At 38.8% G+C, this 18570-nt stretch overlaps 1 protein-coding gene across 13 annotated transcripts in view; it reads right to left on the reverse strand.

Annotated features, from left to right (window-relative positions):
* Positions 1 to 18570, reverse strand: part of LAMA2 (laminin subunit alpha 2) — a 477311-nt gene that overhangs the window by 105033 nt on the left and 353708 nt on the right. For 12 of the 13 annotated variants that reach the window (XM_039528773.1, XM_039528772.1, XM_039528762.1 and 9 more), the window contains 5 exons: positions 17830 to 17954; positions 13247 to 13333; positions 11776 to 11969; positions 2174 to 2316; positions 1538 to 1636 (listed from right to left, as the gene is read on the reverse strand). In XM_039528773.1, coding sequence (XP_039384707.1) covers positions 1538 to 1636; positions 2174 to 2316; positions 11776 to 11969; positions 13247 to 13333; positions 17830 to 17954 — 648 coding nt within the window. The remainder of the gene's footprint in view (positions 1 to 1537; positions 1637 to 2173; positions 2317 to 11775; positions 11970 to 13246; positions 13334 to 17829; positions 17955 to 18570) is intronic. The other variant, XM_039528766.1, reaches the window with a different exon arrangement.

Below are 18570 nucleotides of genomic sequence, written 5' to 3' on the forward strand. Positions count from 1 at the left end.
ATGATTTTATGTTTTCTTCCAGGCCATTGATAAAAACGTTAAATGTTAAAACAACTGATCCCTGCAGGACCCCACACAAGCTTGATGATGATTCCCCATTTACAATTACACCTGGACACTTGTCAGCGAATTTTGAATCCATTTACTGTGTACCATGTTAATTTTATATCGTTCTGGTTTTTTAATCAAAATGTTATGCAATATCATTGAATGCCATACCGAAGTCTAAGTATATTATGTCAACACTGTTACCTTTATCAACCAAACTTGTGATCTCATAAAAAAAAATATCGAGTTCGTTTGACAGTATCTGTTTTTCACAAATTCATGTTGATTTCATTAATAACATTACCCTCCTTTAATTCTTTATTAATTGAATCCCATATGAGCTGCTCCATTATCTTGCCTAGGTTTGATATCATGCTGACGAGCCTATAATTACCCATGTCATCCCATTTACTCTTTTAAAAAATTGGCACAACATTAGCTTTCTTCCAGTCTTGCAGAATTTCCCCAGTGCTCCAAGACTTATTGAAAATCAACATTAAAGGTCCAGTGAGCAATTCTGCCAGCTCTTTTAAAACTCTTGGATGCAAGTTATTTAGACCTGCTGCTTTAAAAATATCTAACTTTAGTATAATCTGTTTAATATCCTCCAGATATACTAGTGGAATGGGAAGAATGTTATCATCACCATACAATAAGACTATATCATCTCTTTTCCCTCAAATACAGAACTGAAATATTTATTGAACATTTCTACCATTTCTGTATTATGATAGATAATTTTACCATTTCCATCTAGTAATGGACCAAATTCCATTGTCAGGATTCCTTTTGTGCCTAATATATTTTAAAAACTCCTTCTTATTGTCCCTAACTCTGCTGGCCATAGATTTCTTCTTTTATCCATTCCCTTTGCATCCCTTATCAATTTCCTACAATTCCTAACTTCTGATTTATATTCATTATCATCAATCTCCCTTTCCTTCCATTTATTATGTGTGTTATGTGTTACATGATTCTGCAAAAATCCGAAGACTGTTCAAGAGGCAACACTTCAATGCAGGGGGAAACGAGAGAAATCTACTAACTCACTTGCTGAAGGACTCTATTTTCCAAAGACAGGCTCCAGCCACAGGAGTCACTCTGTGATAATCTGGAGGTTTAACCTGTTGGTTTTGTAAAATAACTCCTAGGAGCACCCCTTTTGAGACTTGTTCATATTTGCCACAATAATGGCTCTCTTTTGTTTAGCACTATCTTTTTCAAATCCTTTCATTCTTGCTGAGTACCTGCTTCTGCTTACATTATATGTTTATGTGAAAAGAACACATCTCAACATACTGCCCCCCCCAAAAGATGATATTGGGGAGGGGTGGGGAATGATTTGAAACTGGCACTTTGGGAGTGAAAAGTGATTTATAATTCAGCCATTCATTCATGTTTAATTCATCTTCAAAAAGAATTTTGTCTGTCACTTAGAAGCATCCCTTTAAACAACCCCTAGCTTTACCTCAGAATGCTACAGACTTACCCTTGTCAGTAGCTCGTCCATCTCTGTCACGAGGGTATCCAGGTTTTTTTGTGCCAACTGAAGGAGTCTCTCTGGTGCTCGCTGAGGTGATAGCAAATGCTGGGGGAAAAAAAGCATTTCATGGATTTCAGGGCTTCAGAAATAATAGAGGGAAGAAACATCAAAGCTTTCTTCTCATTGCAGATGCAACTCCTTTTTTGACACTAATGACTAATGTCACACCCATTCAAAACTGTTTACTCAGAGGTCCTGACAGCTTTAAATCTTTTAATATGGGATATAAAATATATGCATGTGGTAGAGTACACAGTACACTCACTACAATGTAACTGCTCTATGGACTGTTAACAAGAATACTATTTATTTTTACTAGAATTTCTTTTCATTGTCTCTATGCCTGCTATATATTTCCTTCCATCCAAGTGAACAAACATAAATTACCACTGCATGATTTACTTATTAGCATAAAGTCAAAATACATAATTGTAATAACTATTTACCAACTGTGACAAGTTTGAAGTAATTAAACCTTTAATTTTTCTTTTTCCCTACCTCTAGCTGTGGTTATGCGTACAGGCAAATGTATACATGTTTGTACTGAATCCTTGGATTGATGTATGTGTGCTGTGCATATACCTTTAATTCCTGTGTTGTGTTCTCAAAGCCATACAGCATTTTATATGGAGGAGGCAGCGGGCCACTGAGGTTGACACTCAGAGTCATCTGGTTTAGTCGATCCAAGTCGCTTAGAAGGAGTCCTATGCATTCATCATCACAAACTGTGGGAAGGACAGAGACAGTAAAGCATATTTATTCCTGTTAAGCATTTAAGGCAGATGTTTGAGTCAGAAATCTTTTACAGTACACTTACAATTCTGTGAACGATAATGCCACCAATCTCAGATAATTAAACCCAACAAATGTCTGGTACTAGAAAAAATATGAAAACAATAACTAGGGAATATTGCCTAGAACTTGATAATGGGACAGTATGATATAAAACCTATAAAGTTAAATTAGTAGTCTTACCTGGCATAAAGAGGGAAAAAATTACATGTTATAGACTAGCCTGTACAAAATCCTAATTTAGGTGAGCAATTTAGAGGAAGTCTCGAGAAAGCAGGCAGGTAATTCAGCAAATCTAAAGAGCACTAAAAAAAAGAACTATGGATTGTGCTGCCATGTATTTGAATAGATGCAAACCTCTTGAATTCATGTCATTTATGTACTTTATAGTCACACCACACATAGCAGCACGGCCAAGCAAGTTAAACTGCAATGCAGATTGCAAAAAGGGTCAGTATGAAAATGCTGATCACTTCCCATTATTTAGTGCTTTCCTCTACCTCATTTCATTATTCAGATTATAATTTATTTGACTGTTGTGTACTGCATATGCCTTAAAGGCGTTTGAATCTTTTCTCCCCAGTACTATATCATCCATTAAAAGAAGCTCACATAACCTTATAGTCTAATGTTATTCACCCTGTAGACAGAAAATTATTCACCTTGTAAACAGAAAATTATGGGTATGCCTCTCTAGGAGTATGAGTCTCTCATCATCATGCACAAATGTGTTACATAGGTTCAGTAAAACTATACAGCATTTCGGAAGGTGGAGTAATTGTGAAACAATGAATACATTGGGGATGCCAAGAGACACAGAGGGCTGTGCCTAAAATTTTACAAGGATGTAATTATCTCACTCAACAACACCCTTTTAAGCTGCCTAATGGGTAGGAAACCATTAAGCAAAATGTGCATCTTTGTAAAAATAGGATGTATGGTAGATGATTTTCAATGCAGAATGACAGTTTCATCTGAAATCTATTGTTCCGTGTAGATTAAATCTCCTCTGCTTTTCATAATGTTCAGTCACAGTCATCAGAATGTTCCCTCATTCTAAATCAGGTGAGGCCAGTGGAATTGTGAAGCAGGGGGCTGGTCCAATTGTGGATGTAGAAAGAAGAATGGATACTGGTTTAATACACCAAGGAGCTACTTGGAGAGGCATGAGAGAAAATGGATGTTGGTTTAGTGCAGCAAGAAGTAGGCAGGCTAGCCACACTGGAAGGAGGATAGACGTTTGGGAGCATGAGCTTTCGTGGGTGAATACCCACTTCGTCGGATGCCACAAGACTCTTTGCTGCTTTTACAGATCCAGACTAACACGGCTACCCCTCCAATACTGGAAGGAGGATAGATATTGTTATTTGATGAGTTCCTTTCTTCATTTAAAAGCAGCAAAGAGTCCTCTGGCACCTTACATCAAAGCGTCCAGTGGCACCTTAAAAACTAACAGACATATTGGAGCATGAGCTTTCGTGGGTGAATACTTGGGTATTCACCCACGAAAGCTCATGCTCCAATACATCTGTTAGTCTATAAGGTGCCACTGGACTCTTTGCTGCTTTTACAGATCCAGACTAACACGGCTACCCCTCTGATACTTTCTTCATTTAATTGTTCCCTATGTCTCAATAGTTTGTTGCTTGAGATGAAGTGCATTATAATTATTCTAGTGAAGGCTCTTATATTTTGGTTTATGCCTGTATGTAAAAAAGCCTATTACTGACTCACCTCTTGTCATCTGTGTGTTTAGAGAGAAAAAACATATTTCCATAAGCTAAAGGCATGTTTTACAGCAAGCTGTGTGTTCTATATACCAACATCTGTCTCCTAATTGGTCAAGAAGAGACACAGATCTGATAGCCATTTTGGAGGGTGTAAATCCATTACCTAAGAGAAATACAGTGTTCTTTTAAAGTGTGGGAATTTTTTTAGGGATATTTTATTTTATTCTGATTTATTTTATTCTGTATATTACATAAGACAATAAGAAATTTCTAGTTGCCCTCAATATTTTTGAAGAGACTAGAAATTAAAATGGGTTGCAAGTTAAAACCCAACTTAATTTGCCGTAACAGGAAAAATTTGAATAGATTATAACATAAAGTATTCTCAATGAATAAACGGCTGTCATTTAATAAGTTTTCTGTGAGCAAGCGATATGAATTAACACCTCTTGCTTGATAATCGGGCTGAAAAGATGAACTACATCAAGTCGGGACCACAGCTGAGGAGAAGAGACAGTTACTCCAATACACAGTCTGAATGTATTTGAGCAATAGCATGAATGTATTTTATATGACTAAATGTTTCCAAAGCTTTATCTATAAAACTGTCAGCATAAATCACTGTCTAATATTAACAAATGCAACTTTAAATTCAGATCATTATAACAGTGCACAAGTGTAAGGGGCAAATCATGCCATCACTATTACAATCTTTTCGGCTGGCAATTAATACAAAATATTGTATTTTCAGTTTTCACCACAATCTCTCATGCATAATATGTACTGTAAATATTCTGATTTACCTCCTAGTGAAAAGCATCTCAGAAAGCATGTATGCCAAAGAAAAATGGTTTCACAAAACACTGATCTCATAATAAATGACACTTCAAGATATATATGTTTTACAGACATCTACCCATTTACCTATTTTAAGTAAAAAAGCAAAAGATAATGATAATGGAATAAGATTTTTTTTCAAATACACACAGATCAGATCATATTTTAAAGGCTCTCCATCAAGTCTTCCTTTTTCTGGAATTCTTTTGTATGGCATAAAGATCTCACAAGATCTCTCATTTTCCTCTGTTTATTTTCCCTTTGTTAACTTTCAAGCCCTCATATGACATGGAATTTCCATTACAAAAATACCCACATGGAATATTCTAATAATGATCCAAAACACTGTAGTAAAACCACTGTAAGCTCTAGTGTTTTGAATCATTATACAGTGCTATATCTTTTAAAGGTTTTTTCTGGATGAGTAGGGCAGAGATGGATTCACTCCTGAGGTGATCGATGCTGATACTTTTTTGTAAAAGTGAATGCTCCAGAGCAAGGCAAACCCAGTGTCTGGGAGCATAATTTTGTTCTTAGTACTACAAATACCTCAAGTGTAATATACCACTCTCCCTACGTGTGCAGAAAACCCATTCACATCAGTGTAAGTTCTGCATGACAAAAGAGAGCAAAATATTATGGCAGAAATTGGCATTGTGTAACTGAACCCAGAATTTTGTCTTAAATATTATCATCAGCAATGAAGTGCCAACACATCATATTACACAGAGTTATTTCCCAGTTTAAGTATAAGGGAAATCCATGGAATCTCTGATATCACTATATGGCAACCTCTGATAATTATTGATTTTTTAATGTTGACTACTATCTACTCCTCTTTCTGCAATCCCAGGCACTGCCAGTAAAGAGAGTGGGAGGGTGAACCTGGAATCAATCCCAAGTGTCTTTCTTGATTGTGCAGAGCACTCACTAAACTAATCAATCTTATATAATCGCTACCCCTTTTTCCATAGGGAAAAAGAAGTGAAATCCTGGTTTCATTTAATGTATTTGGAGTTTTCCCATTAACCTCATTGGAGGTAGGACTTCACCTGTGATCTCTATGTCTCCAAATTTTGGGAAAAAACAGACCCAGATCTGGGTCAAAATTTTATGGCTCAGGTTCACTTCTATTCTCCACTGTTCATAATTCCCCATTTGTTGCAGATGGCTGAGACTCAGTAGCTAGCAAGATTTAAACATGCAGAGGCTGGTGCAGTGGTTCTCAAACTTTTTGCTTTCATAACCCCATTTTCAGACTTATTGCTTTGTGCCACCCCAGAAAGCATGCAGGATGGTATTTTGCTCCTCTGCACAGTGTGACTTCACATGAGCCATACATGTGAAGACACGCCACATGGGAGTCTGCCATTTTGTAGAGAAAAAAGGCATCCTCCTCACACAGGATTGCAATTCCAACTGCTGACGATGCTACACCATTGCTGGGGAATTTGGGAATTGCTGGGCTGATGGCAGGACATTTACTCAAATTTTCTCTCTCCAGTAGTAGAGTGCAAGGTCTGTTGTCTACATGGCATAGTGCAATGTCCATCTCTTTTCACAGGGTTAAATTAAATAAACAAAATTCTATATAATTAAATATCTTTTCCAGCTTCTCTATTTGTCGTACATTTTTTCCCTTTCCCTTTTATTTTTCACCCTTTCATTTAAGTCCTTGTTTGCACATTAGTACCATGTTGGCAGCATATATTTGAGGATAAGGATTTGTTGTTTAAATATTGCTGCAGATCTCAAAATATTGTGACTAAACTTTTACAGATGAGTCTGAATTGTACATATAATTGATCCCCTGAAAAGTGCTTAGTAGGTGAATTATTATTTTATTATTTTTATGGGTATTACAGCAAAGCCTAGAAGCTCTTATAAGGATTGGGGCCAATCAGGATTGTGCTAGCCACTGTGCAAACACACAAAGTCTTAGCTCCTGTCCAGATGAGTTTACAATCTAAGGCCCTAATTCTCCAACGACTCACTCATGATTTTATGCATTCTGGACAGTCCAGTTGAAGTCTCTAGAACTACTCACAGAGCGTAAAGTTAAGCATGTGTAAGTTTTTGCAGGATCGGGATCTAATTTAAGATAAGATGCAACAGACTATAGACTTGGTCCAAATCTGATTGAAATGAATGGAAATATTTTCATTGATTTCAGTAGGCTTTGGCTCAAGCCATATTGGAGGAGAAAGGGGGAGGGAGGACAAGCGTGAGAACTTTAGGAACTCCAAGTTACATATTGTGGCCATGTGCACAATTTTAAGTTTTTATGCCCAAAACCAGCTAATGCAGGTGAAAGGGCAGAGAGCTGGAAAAAGACAACACCCATACACTGAGTTACTCATGGGCATAAAGGATTGCGGCCATCCCTTTTTAACTCCAACAGAGAAGTACATATTTCTGAAATACAATGGTCACTGTCAAAAGGTCAACATTTACACCCCCATACCCGAGATACCACAACTAATGTCTATTACAAGTAGGATATTGTGTTGCTTGTATCTCTGACACCGGGCTGTGGTAGCTGTCAGTCAATGGTGACATTTTATAGTGGTGAAAAATGCATAGATATTTTTATTATTTAACATCATAGGGGTGCCTAAGCAGAGTAAATTATTACAAATTAAAACTAATATATGTGAGTAATTAGAGAAAATCTGGGGGGAAATTTTTCATATTTGAAATTAAACAATTTGTTCCCAGCATCATTAAAAATAAGCTCTGTTTCTAATTTTCTAATTGGTTATGAAGGCTACTGTTTGTTTGAACAAAAAGGGGACAATAAGACATTAGAACTGGACTACATGAGAACACAAATTTCAAGGATCATGTATATTAATTAGTATGGAGGCCTCCTCAGCATGACACTGAGCATACAAACTCTTCACTCCCAGGAATTTTTGAAAATCTGATAGTTTCAGCAGGAACCAATCAATTGGGGGCAATGATATTAGTGCCAAAAATTACTTATTTATAAATAAATAAATAGCTTAGAATGAATTCAGAGGCATACTAGGCTATTTTGACTATTGAACTTCTCAGAAGAAATTTATTTTTGGATATAATTTTTCTCATCATTGCTCATCAGACTGGACCTAACATTGTTTTGTTCTGGAAGTGTAATAAGGAGCTTTATTCCATGTGTCTATGCTATCCACATGTAATTATCTTTCTGTTATTGTGTGACTGTACACAAATTCTTCCCTTTGTACAACAATTGTATGTTTTAAAAAAATCCCCTTTTTTCCATTCTGCCTGTGGCTCTCTAAAATATAATTATTACAAAACAACACAGACAAAAATGCCAGCTTCTAAGCAACAAAAATGATGTTATGAAATAGTTGCTAGACAAGATGACACTATATTGTAAATAAATAAATTTTATGTTCAGTCAAAAATATGATTATTTAAATGCAAATGCACACCTCTCTGTTGTTTATTTTTTGCCTACTCACTTTAAATTGTTCCACCATTAAGATGTTTAGTTTAGCTTCCAAAAAATTAATTAGTAGAAATCATTTGGTGTTAACAATCCAAAATCAATGGACAAATATTAAATATGATAGACCAAAGCGTTAATAGTTTAACAGGACTATGCTTTAAATTTATATTACTTTTATGTGTGTGTATGTATATTTGCATTAAGCTAAACCATTTTTAAACCATCTAATAACCTAGGACTTTAAATCACAATTACCACCAATGCACCAATATTTAAAATGAAATTATTGAAGGGAAGAAAAATATCCAGGCGAATACTCATATATCATTTGTTTGAAATACTGAATGTATATAATATTCCTTCTGGGGCATTAATTTGCTCTATTTTAGTCACTATTAGTCACTTAATTAATATTACGGTTTTATTACAGTTGAAAGTGGTTAGCCAGAAGAGTTCTATTGCATTTTCTGGGGGAAAAAATGTTTTATACACGCAAGCTGAAGGATAACAACATAAAGGGGCCAAATTCTCAGCTGCACCAGAGCTAAACTTGGTACAGCTGTGGGCTTGGGGAGGAGGACAAAGCCTCAGAGCTGCTCTAAATGATGCCTCTCTGACGTGCTTTGGGCGGCGAAATGGCAGCACGCCGCGGGGGGCGATCTGCCGGTCGACGGTCCCATGGCTCCGGTGGACCTCCCGCAGACATGACTGCGGAGGGTCCGCTGGTCCCGCGGCTCCGGTGGACCTCCCGCAGGCGTGCCAGCAGAGCGCCCCCCATGGCGTGCCGCCCCAAGCACGCACTTGGCGTGCTGGGGCCTGGAGCCGCCCCTGCTCTCTGCAATGGCTCATGGTAGGCCCTTTGACAGCTGGTGATCAGTGGAGATCAGCAGTGTATCACCAACACTTCTTGTTTCTGTTATGCCCCTAGAATGCCGTTGATGGGCTAGGTGGGAGAAGCATAGAGCTGGCTATATTGTTTCTAGGCTACCTGGGGTTTCCACTATGGTTGGGGAATAGGCAACCTGTCACTGGAGCAGGCAGACCTGTGGAAATGGGGAGTAGAGTCATATCTGATTTATATTATTCAATACTAATCTCCTCTGGTGCACAACTAGGAAAAATGTGGGTCACATATTAAAACATATTAGAGAAAATACCTCTATTTGTACATTTGCAAGTTGGCACTTCTACATGCAATTTTGAGCTTTGTGTGTGCAAATGCTAAAACCCATTTGCACATGCAAACTCAGTACTAATGTTGTTTTGTATATATGCAAGTCATTTGCATACACACAAAAATACAAGCTGAGCTGAGGCTGCACTGACAATTTTGCCTATATTACTAATAAGTAACACAATAACCATAGACTTATTTTTCCTTAGTATTGCATGAATACAGTGTATTGTATTTTACAAATTATCATTGACTTCACTGGGAGTTTTGGATGTTCAGCACATCTGAAAATTAGGCCTCTTCCATTTAGGTACCTACCTATGGCTTTAGATGGCTTACTTTAGATGCCACACTGGAAAATGCGGTCAATGTTTTATAGGTAAGTAGCTGTATACAGCATGGCTTGATGGTCCATTGCCCTGCACCTTGTGCTGTCATTGACAACACTGAAGAGAGGGTGTAGAACACTGCCATTCTGATTTAGTAGCATTTTACATGCACTTTACTCTCACATTGCATCAATGTAAATGAAAAGACAAGGTGCAGGACAACAGAGAACCAAGCCCTATAACATTAGGGTATATTGGGTCTGTCTATCAGTCTCTCTAATATATGAAGATATTAACAGACTTATACAGAGAGTGTAGTGTCCTTTTTCAGCACTTACTGACGTTTCCCACCTAGCTCTCTGTTCACTGACAAGACAATGTTGGTCCCTATGCAGTGGGAGTAATACTTTCAACAGAGCCAGCACTGTATGCACACTTATAAATCTCATCCTGCCAGATTCTGAGCACTTCCTGAGAGATGCTGAAAGCCCAAATGACTGCAATGTTCTGCACCTGACAGCATCAGACCCGTTATGCCTAGTATACTTTAAACAGGACTCCACTATTCGAAAGACATACTTAGCTCTTGATGAATATGAGCTGTTACATTATTCCAAGTCAATTTTAGGTTTTTAGGCTATTTTGCATTGTTTGTGTTGCACGGTTGCAATTTGTCCTGGTTACGTATTAGCTGGTTTAATGGTAACGATTAAATGAGTACTCCAGGATTTTATGCAACATGGAAATAAATCTGAGTTTTATGGTGCCTATCTGCTTTGGTGTTATATGAGCCTCACATGAAAAGATAATCACAAAATGAAAAAAGCTTCAAGTAAAATTCAATAACAAGATAAAATTCAGATAAAACATTAAAACCAGTTCATTGTGCCCTGCCAATATATTCAAGTATGCACAGAATAAAAATCTTATATACCGGGGCTTATTGGATCCCTATCTGTATTCTGTTTTAAATGGAACAATGATGTGAAGGCCTGGAGGGGGAAAATAATCACAATTAAATTAGTTCCTATTCATTTTCTTTTTTAAAGAAAATGCCTTATGTCAGTTCATGATTGACTAAGTGTCCAAGAATATGTTCTGCAACCTGATTTTTATGTGCGTTTGATAATACATAAGGAATTATCATAGAAAAATGAAACTCTGGGCTCAGAACAAACATAATATCCAATTTCATGGAAACCAAATTCCAAAAAATAATAAAAGAGAAGACAATCTGAACACATACAAACTGAAAGCAAGGGCAAAAAGTATGAGTTTTGTAAAATGTAACTCAATGGTGTTTTAGGCTGGATTGGCTATTCATTTTCTCTTTTAAACAAAAGACATTCTTTGTTCCTGAATAGATTATACCCTGACTTCTTCTGTCTTCTCGATTTCAACAGGAGGTTGTGAACCAGCATGTCCAAGGCTTTCTATAAGCCTTGATGAATACTTTTCAGAGTCTATGTATGATTCATGGCAAAAAGCAGTGGAGCTGCTGATTAAACATTTAGGAGCATACTAAAATATTCAATAAACCCAGATCTTTAATCTGTCACAGTAGCATCCCCAACCTTTGGCAAAACTGCAAACTTTGAAACTGACTAAAAGAAGTCCTTCAGAGCCTTGTTGTGGATTTTCAATGATGCTATTAAACTGTACTGAAGATTTTCCGAGCAGCTTGAGGCTTGTGAAAATGGGAGGCCAGAATGCTACGGAAATGAGAAGTCTGGTGGGTATTTTCAGAAAAACAAACCAAAACAGCTACAGAATCGACTGGCACCACAGCAAGATTCACCTCTGGAGATGCAACACAAACCACCCTGAACACCCCCTGACCCCCAAGGTAATGTTAGTATACGTACAAATGCACTCCATGCCATCACGCACATGCTGGTGCTTGCAGCCTGCACAAGTCCACCCTGTGGATTCAGGTTTGCAGGTGCACTGTCCGGTGACAGGGTCACAGGGGATAGGCAGTGAACCGTATGGATCACACTCACATTCTTGGCAGGACCCTCCTGGAGTTCTTGGGTCACCGGAGAAGCCAGGGGAACATCTAGACATTATAAATATGAACACAGATTTGGCCTCTTAAGAATGCATAGTGTATTATATTTATCTTGTCTGCAGTTGCCAAGACTATACCAAGTTGAGCGCCCAAAAGCACAAGTCTTGGGTTTGGTTGTTTTTTTTTTGGCACTTTATGAACAAATATATATTTATGTAAGGGAAAAATGTGCATACTGCCTGACCAACTAATTATAGGCACAATCCTGTAATCAATATGTGGGTTTCAATCAGGGCAGCAGGGTTGGGCAAAAGTGGTGCCAAGGCCTAATGCTCCCTGAAAGTTTTGCAGACACTCAAGCCCCATCAACAGACTGACTTGAAATCTCCCTCCATGATCTACCTTTTACCAAGAGACTTCCAAATTCTCCCCAAGAGACCACCTGGCTGTTGTGTTTAAAAGTGAAATTTGTACTAATAATCTCCTGCTAACTGTGATCAGCTTATTCATACTGTGTTATGCAGCTATTTGTTGTTATGGGTAGAACAACTGCAGTCTCCTTGGTTATTAATAAATCTAACTGTAAATTTCTTCTTTGTGGTCAAGGTCAAGAAGGCTTCACTAATAGCCAAAAAGGGAATTTTAGGATGACATCAGGACAATTTATATATATATTACATAATTTTAGATAAATATATCATTTTCTTTAGATCTTGGAGTACAATGAAAAAGAACATGGAGTAAAAAAAGACTAAGCCAGGAGTAGGCAACCTATGGCACGTGTGCCAAAGGCGGCATGCGAGCTGATTTTCAGTGGCACTCTCACTGCCTGGGTCCTGGCCACCAGTCCGGGGGGCTCTGCATTTTAATTTAATTTTAAATGAAGCTTCTTAAACATTTTAAAAACTGTATTTAACTTTACATACAACAATAGTTTAGTTATATATTATAGACTTATAGAAAGAGACCTTCTAAAAATGTTAAAATGTATTACTGGCACGCGAAACCTTAAATTAGAGTGAATAAATGAAGACTGGGCACGCCACTTCTGAACGGTTGCTGACCCCTGGACTAAGCCAATAGAATTTTAGCATTAATAATAATAATGAGTTTATCCACTGTCAATTTACAATAGAAATTGAAAAACTACCTGATAAATCCAGTTTTTAAACCATACATAGAAGAGGAAATAACTTATCAAAATAAGCATATTTAGAAGATGCTGAGTTGTTTACTGACATCCATTGAAAGGCATTATGCCTCTTTCTACATTGTCCCCTTTCTAATTCTCTCTCTCTCTATCTCAGACCACACAATTACCATACCTTTCACAGTACTGGCCTTCATATCCAGGTGGGCAAGCGGTACACCGGTGATCACTGAGACCTTCCGCAACACAAGAAGGGCTAAAGCTAAACCAGGGGGGAAAAAAGAATAAAAAGCCATTTCTACTGTACTTCATTTATATGCCATCTCACTCTAAGCAGCTGTACAAGGCCAGTAATAGAGTCTGCTCTTCAATGTTAATATCTGGAATTTCTTGCCCACTACATACTTTCTTTCTTACCCACTATGTAGCTACTATGTGCATCTAGTGGAGAGATACTCATCAGTGATAACAATTCTATAAGTCCCTACCTGTGATGTGAATGGTGTCAAAGGGTGAGCAGCGAAGGGAAAAATTCTGCTATTTTTCCAGCAACAGTAAATTTTCCCACCTCAGCCACACTTTGCTGATTTCCATGTCCTCTGGTCCTTGTTTTGTAATGTAGCGCCTGGTGGTGTGTATGGGTGCCTCTGCTCTCTAATGGATAGATTCAGAGCTGCTGAAGTGTTACTTCTTCTTCTTCTGATTATTATTTATTATTATTATTACCATAATGCCTAGGATTTCTAGTTGTGGACCAGGACACTACTGTGCTAGGTGCTGTACAAACAGAACAAAAAGATGCTCCGTCTCCTGGCAAACCACGGCCACTGGGAGCTGCAGGCGGCCATGCCTGTGGATGGTCAATATAATCACACTGGTTTAAATTACGTAGGTAATTTATTTAAACTACAATACAATGGCTGGAGAATGGGAGCGAGGAGCGCTAGAGGAAATCCCCAAACCCCAAATAGTAATGTAGCTAGGTTTGATCCTTAATTTCTAGTTATTAGTCAAGCAATATATGCAGCCATATGCTCAGTGTTACATCACAGGCAACTGAAGAGCAAGTGAGGGCTGGGGAATCAAACTCACAATTTACATTGGTTACTGACAGGTCAGTAGCAAACAGTTCATGGATCATATTTTTTCAGTCCAAAAATTTAAACGAGTTCTAATCACTAAAGCACCATAAGCTTTTATAAGGCCATACTGTCCCTTTATACCACTCTGGCAATGTGAAGGAGCCTTAAAACTTTTACATCTGTTTTATACTTCTGGGGGAATTCACTAAGAACAATGGGAACAACTGACTAAGCGGGCAGGCTGCTACATTTTGCTCTGCCGAAGGGGACAGAGCCTGCCCCATGCCTACCTCCTCAGAAACACCCCAAAGACCTGTCCCTCCACGCCGACCATGCCACAACAGTGAGTAAGAGGGTCAGAATGTCTCTCTCTCACACGTATGACTGCCCAGTCCCCCTCCCTTCCCAGCAGTGATTTATGTCTCTACTAGCTGCTCCGGGCACCTGAAACAACCTGCCTGTGTTGCTGGGGAGGGATGGGTGAACACTCTTCCAGCTTCCCTTTTCTTCCCCATCAGAAGTCATTTTTCTGTGGGGAAACAAATAAATCTGCGGGGGACATGAATTCTGCACATGTGCAGTGATGCAGAATTCCCCCAGGAGTAGCCAGCAGCCTAACTGTTGTCAAGTTTTTAATAAGCATCATGGCAAAGGAAAGTTTGAAGGAGGGTTTTGAAGGCGTATAAGGAGGTAGCTTTGAGACTGTTTACAGGGAGTGCCTCCCAAGCATGAGTGGCAGCAAGGGAGAAAGCACAAAGGTGCTTGTTTGAAAATTTAACTAGCGGGTAATGGAGGCTGACGTCATGAGCTGATTTGGAGGTGGGGTTGACATCTTGATAATGGGTGAGAGATGATAGGTAGCATGTGGATAGGCCATGTAAGGCCTTAAGAGTGAAGATGAGTAGTTTATGTTTGGTGTGACAGAGAAAAGGAGCCAGTGGAGGGATGCAAAGAATAGGGTTGACATGGTCAAAGTGAATGGCTAGGAAAACTATCTTTGCAGGAACATTTTTGAATAGATATGAGCAGGACAAAACTATGTTTGTCAGTGAAAAGGATGTTGCAGTAATCAAGACATGAGATGAACAAGAGTTTCAGTTGTGTGCATGGATAGGAAAGGCCATTATCTTAGGGCTTGTCTTCATGGGTAATTGATGCCAAGGTTTCGGCGTAAGAGACAGGCAGAATGGTGGTGCTGGGAGAAGGCCTTCGGAGGTCAGGGGTAGATTATGATCTCTGTTTTAGCCATGTTGAGTTTGAGCTGACAACTAGACATCCACAAGGAGATGTTAGAGAGAGACTGAGATTTCAGTTTAGACAGAAGGAGACAGGTCTGGAGTAGAGAGGTAGATCAGTGAGTCATCAGCAGAGAGGTGACAGCTGATTTTTTGTTTGTGGATGAGAATACCCAGAGGCATGGTGTAGAGGGAGAAGAGAAGGGGACCCAGGACAGAGCAGGATGAGGCAGAACCTCTTGAAGACACTCTGAAGGAGCAATCAGAGAGGGAGGAGTAAAATCAGGATAGGACAGAGTAACAGAAACCAAGGGAGGATATGATTTCAAGACGAGCATGGTTGATGATGTCAAAGATGGCTAACAGACCAAGGAGCATGAGGATGGAATACTGGTTCTGAGCTTTGACTAGGAAGAGGTCATTAAAGACTTTGGCAAGATTGTTTATCATGATCACACATTCTTGCCCTAACACTACCCTAATGAAAGAATAATTTCTTTTAGCTCAAGCAGTGAATGTGTGTATTTTAGATGCAGAATATAATGAGTTCTGTTCGCTATGCCATATGCATATGGTAAACTGGTGACTGTAGTGTGTACCCGTGAAATATGTGTACAGTGGCGTACTATTGGGATATTAGTAAGTCAGGATCCTGTACTCATAGTTTAAAAAAAAAAGAGTGGTGGTGGTGGCTAAGCTAAGCATTAAAACGGTGCAGTGCTACAAAATGTATCCAAGTATTTGTGCAGGGAAATGCCAAACCAGATTAATGCTGAAAAAGCACTGAGATGGTGGTGACCCAGAACTCCCTCATTTGGTATACTGCAGTCAGCATCCTTATAATGCATTAAATCAATAGTGCTTGAATGAGTAATAAAAATTACACCTTTGCATAAAATGTAAATAAATTGATCTACTACTCACAAACTCATTATCCAACACATTTTCAACTGCATAAAAATACATCCACATACCCATAAGCAACTTACTCCCTCCAGTTTTTCAGCTCATCATATTTGAAGCTGAATGCTGATTGTGCAGAAAAACAAAAACATCTTTAAAAACTTAAAGCCTTAAACTTAGTTGTGTTCTTGTAAAACTTTAAAAATAATTGAATTCTATTTCTTCAAAAAATGTTATCATGTCAATCTGTGTCATCCAGTTACCAGCTCGTGTGTATTTCACCTATGTGTCTGCAGTTTTATTATTAAGGGGCTACAATAGATTTCTCCCCCCCGCTAATATTATCTCAAACTGCTTGTAGCGAGAAAGTGGAACAAATATAATCAGGCTGGCAGTTATCAAATCTAAGGTTGAACTAATCAATACAAAAAAACATTTTCTGTTATAAATAAGGCAGGTGGACCATGTCCCGGGGGTTAAAGCTCTGCACTGCTACAGAAGAAACCTGGATTCAAGTCGCATTCAAGTCTTTCATTGGCTGGGCTGATAAGACTTGGAAGAGCTATGGAGGTTGCACAGCAATTTCCTGAGGAAAATGGAACATCTTGAATCATCCTTAAGTAATAGTTTGGTTGGTCTAGACTCAGCACTTATGAACGCTGAAAGAATTCTTGATGCCGTTTGATTCACATGAAAGATCAATGAAATCTTGGGTATTGAGGATGGAAATAGGAGCCATTCCTACCCAAAAAACCAAAACCATCCCCAAAATTATAAAATGATGAAGACAGAAGATGACATCTCAAAGGGGAAGTGTACTGACCAAAGTACTTATTAGCACATCCTAAAAGTCAATCAGTGAGAAAGAACACAGAATGTGGCTTTGGAGAAAGCTGTATGCCCTCAGCCTTTCAAAAGAAAGATCGTGTGCCATAAACCTCTTATAGAGGTAACAAAGAATGACTCCTGATGGCACCTAGGGCCTCCCACCACAATAACAAACAAATCTCAAGTATCATTTGTGGGAAACAAGGAGAGAGGGAGGTGGGAAGGTTCGTTAGCATAAGGCAACCAATAAAGTGGAAACTGCAATAACTGCATTGCGAATAAACTATTCTATCTTTCACAAATTGCCTAAAACTCATGTAACATTAAATAAGGAATCAATAAATTGCACAGCAGAAAGAGAAAGGCACTGTAATACATTTATACCAACACAATATATGAGCAAAAGACTATTTACAATTCCTTAGTGGCTACATTGTACTTGAGCTCTGCTCTAGCTTCACTTACGAGAAATCTTTTGTAACACACATTCATTATCTGTGGAGCACTGCATTTTGCACCCATTATTAATTTATTCATCACTAATTAGCATGGGAGCAGTCCCTGACTCTTTCAGCAAGATCAATTAGCGAAAGTGGATTGGACACTTTTTAGCATGCACTTATACTGTGTACAGCTGACTGAGGATACTGAGTGAGACCAAGACAATGTTATTATTGGCTAGAAGAGGCAGCTTAATGCCACAGGCTTACTTGTTGCTGGGAATGGTCAGAGGACACGCACAAGGATGGCAGTCCTCTGGAGAGCCTCGGACATTCCCATAGAATCCAACTGCGCACCTCTCACAATGATCGCCAGCGGTGTTGTGCCTGCAGTTCTGTGAGGAGGGAGGGAGAAAGAAAGTGGACTGTATTTTGTTCCCAGCCCAAGGGAGTCAAACATTCTTAGATACGAGGGATCTTTTTCCCGGAATGAGTTCTTCATTACTGTCTCTGATGCAGTTCTCACTGGAGCTGCCTTCTTTGAGACTCTCCAGAAGACATGCTGTAGGTGTTACATATGGGTTTGCATGGAGGAGGAATGGAGGCCTGCAACTAGCCACATGTATTCCTGCAGTTTCCCACCCTGTTCATCTATCTTTCCCTTTCTTTCTCTGCTCCAGCTGTTAAAGTAGGAGAAACAATTAACACTCCATCTTAATGTGTCACCAATGCAGGCATGTTATTGTCTATCAGAATAGCATGTTGTTTATTGTGAAACAAACAGTGAGTTGCATATTGGGCTTACAGGTGTAATGGGACAATCACCTCTGGAAAGCCTCCAAGTGGCAAAGTGCAGTATCACAGTCCTTTTCTCACCCTTGGTTCCTCCTGCATGCTGCTGGCTGACCTTGATGGGTCTTCAGTGGATTGGCCCTGTGGTCCACTCAGAAAATTTAAATGAACCCCTTCCATTCAGGCTCCCAAATTAGGCCTGTCCCCTGCTTGGGGTTT

The sequence above is a fragment of the Mauremys reevesii genome, linkage group 3, assembly GCF_016161935.1.
Source record: "Mauremys reevesii isolate NIE-2019 linkage group 3, ASM1616193v1, whole genome shotgun sequence".
NCBI lineage: Eukaryota > Metazoa > Chordata > Testudines > Geoemydidae > Mauremys > Mauremys reevesii.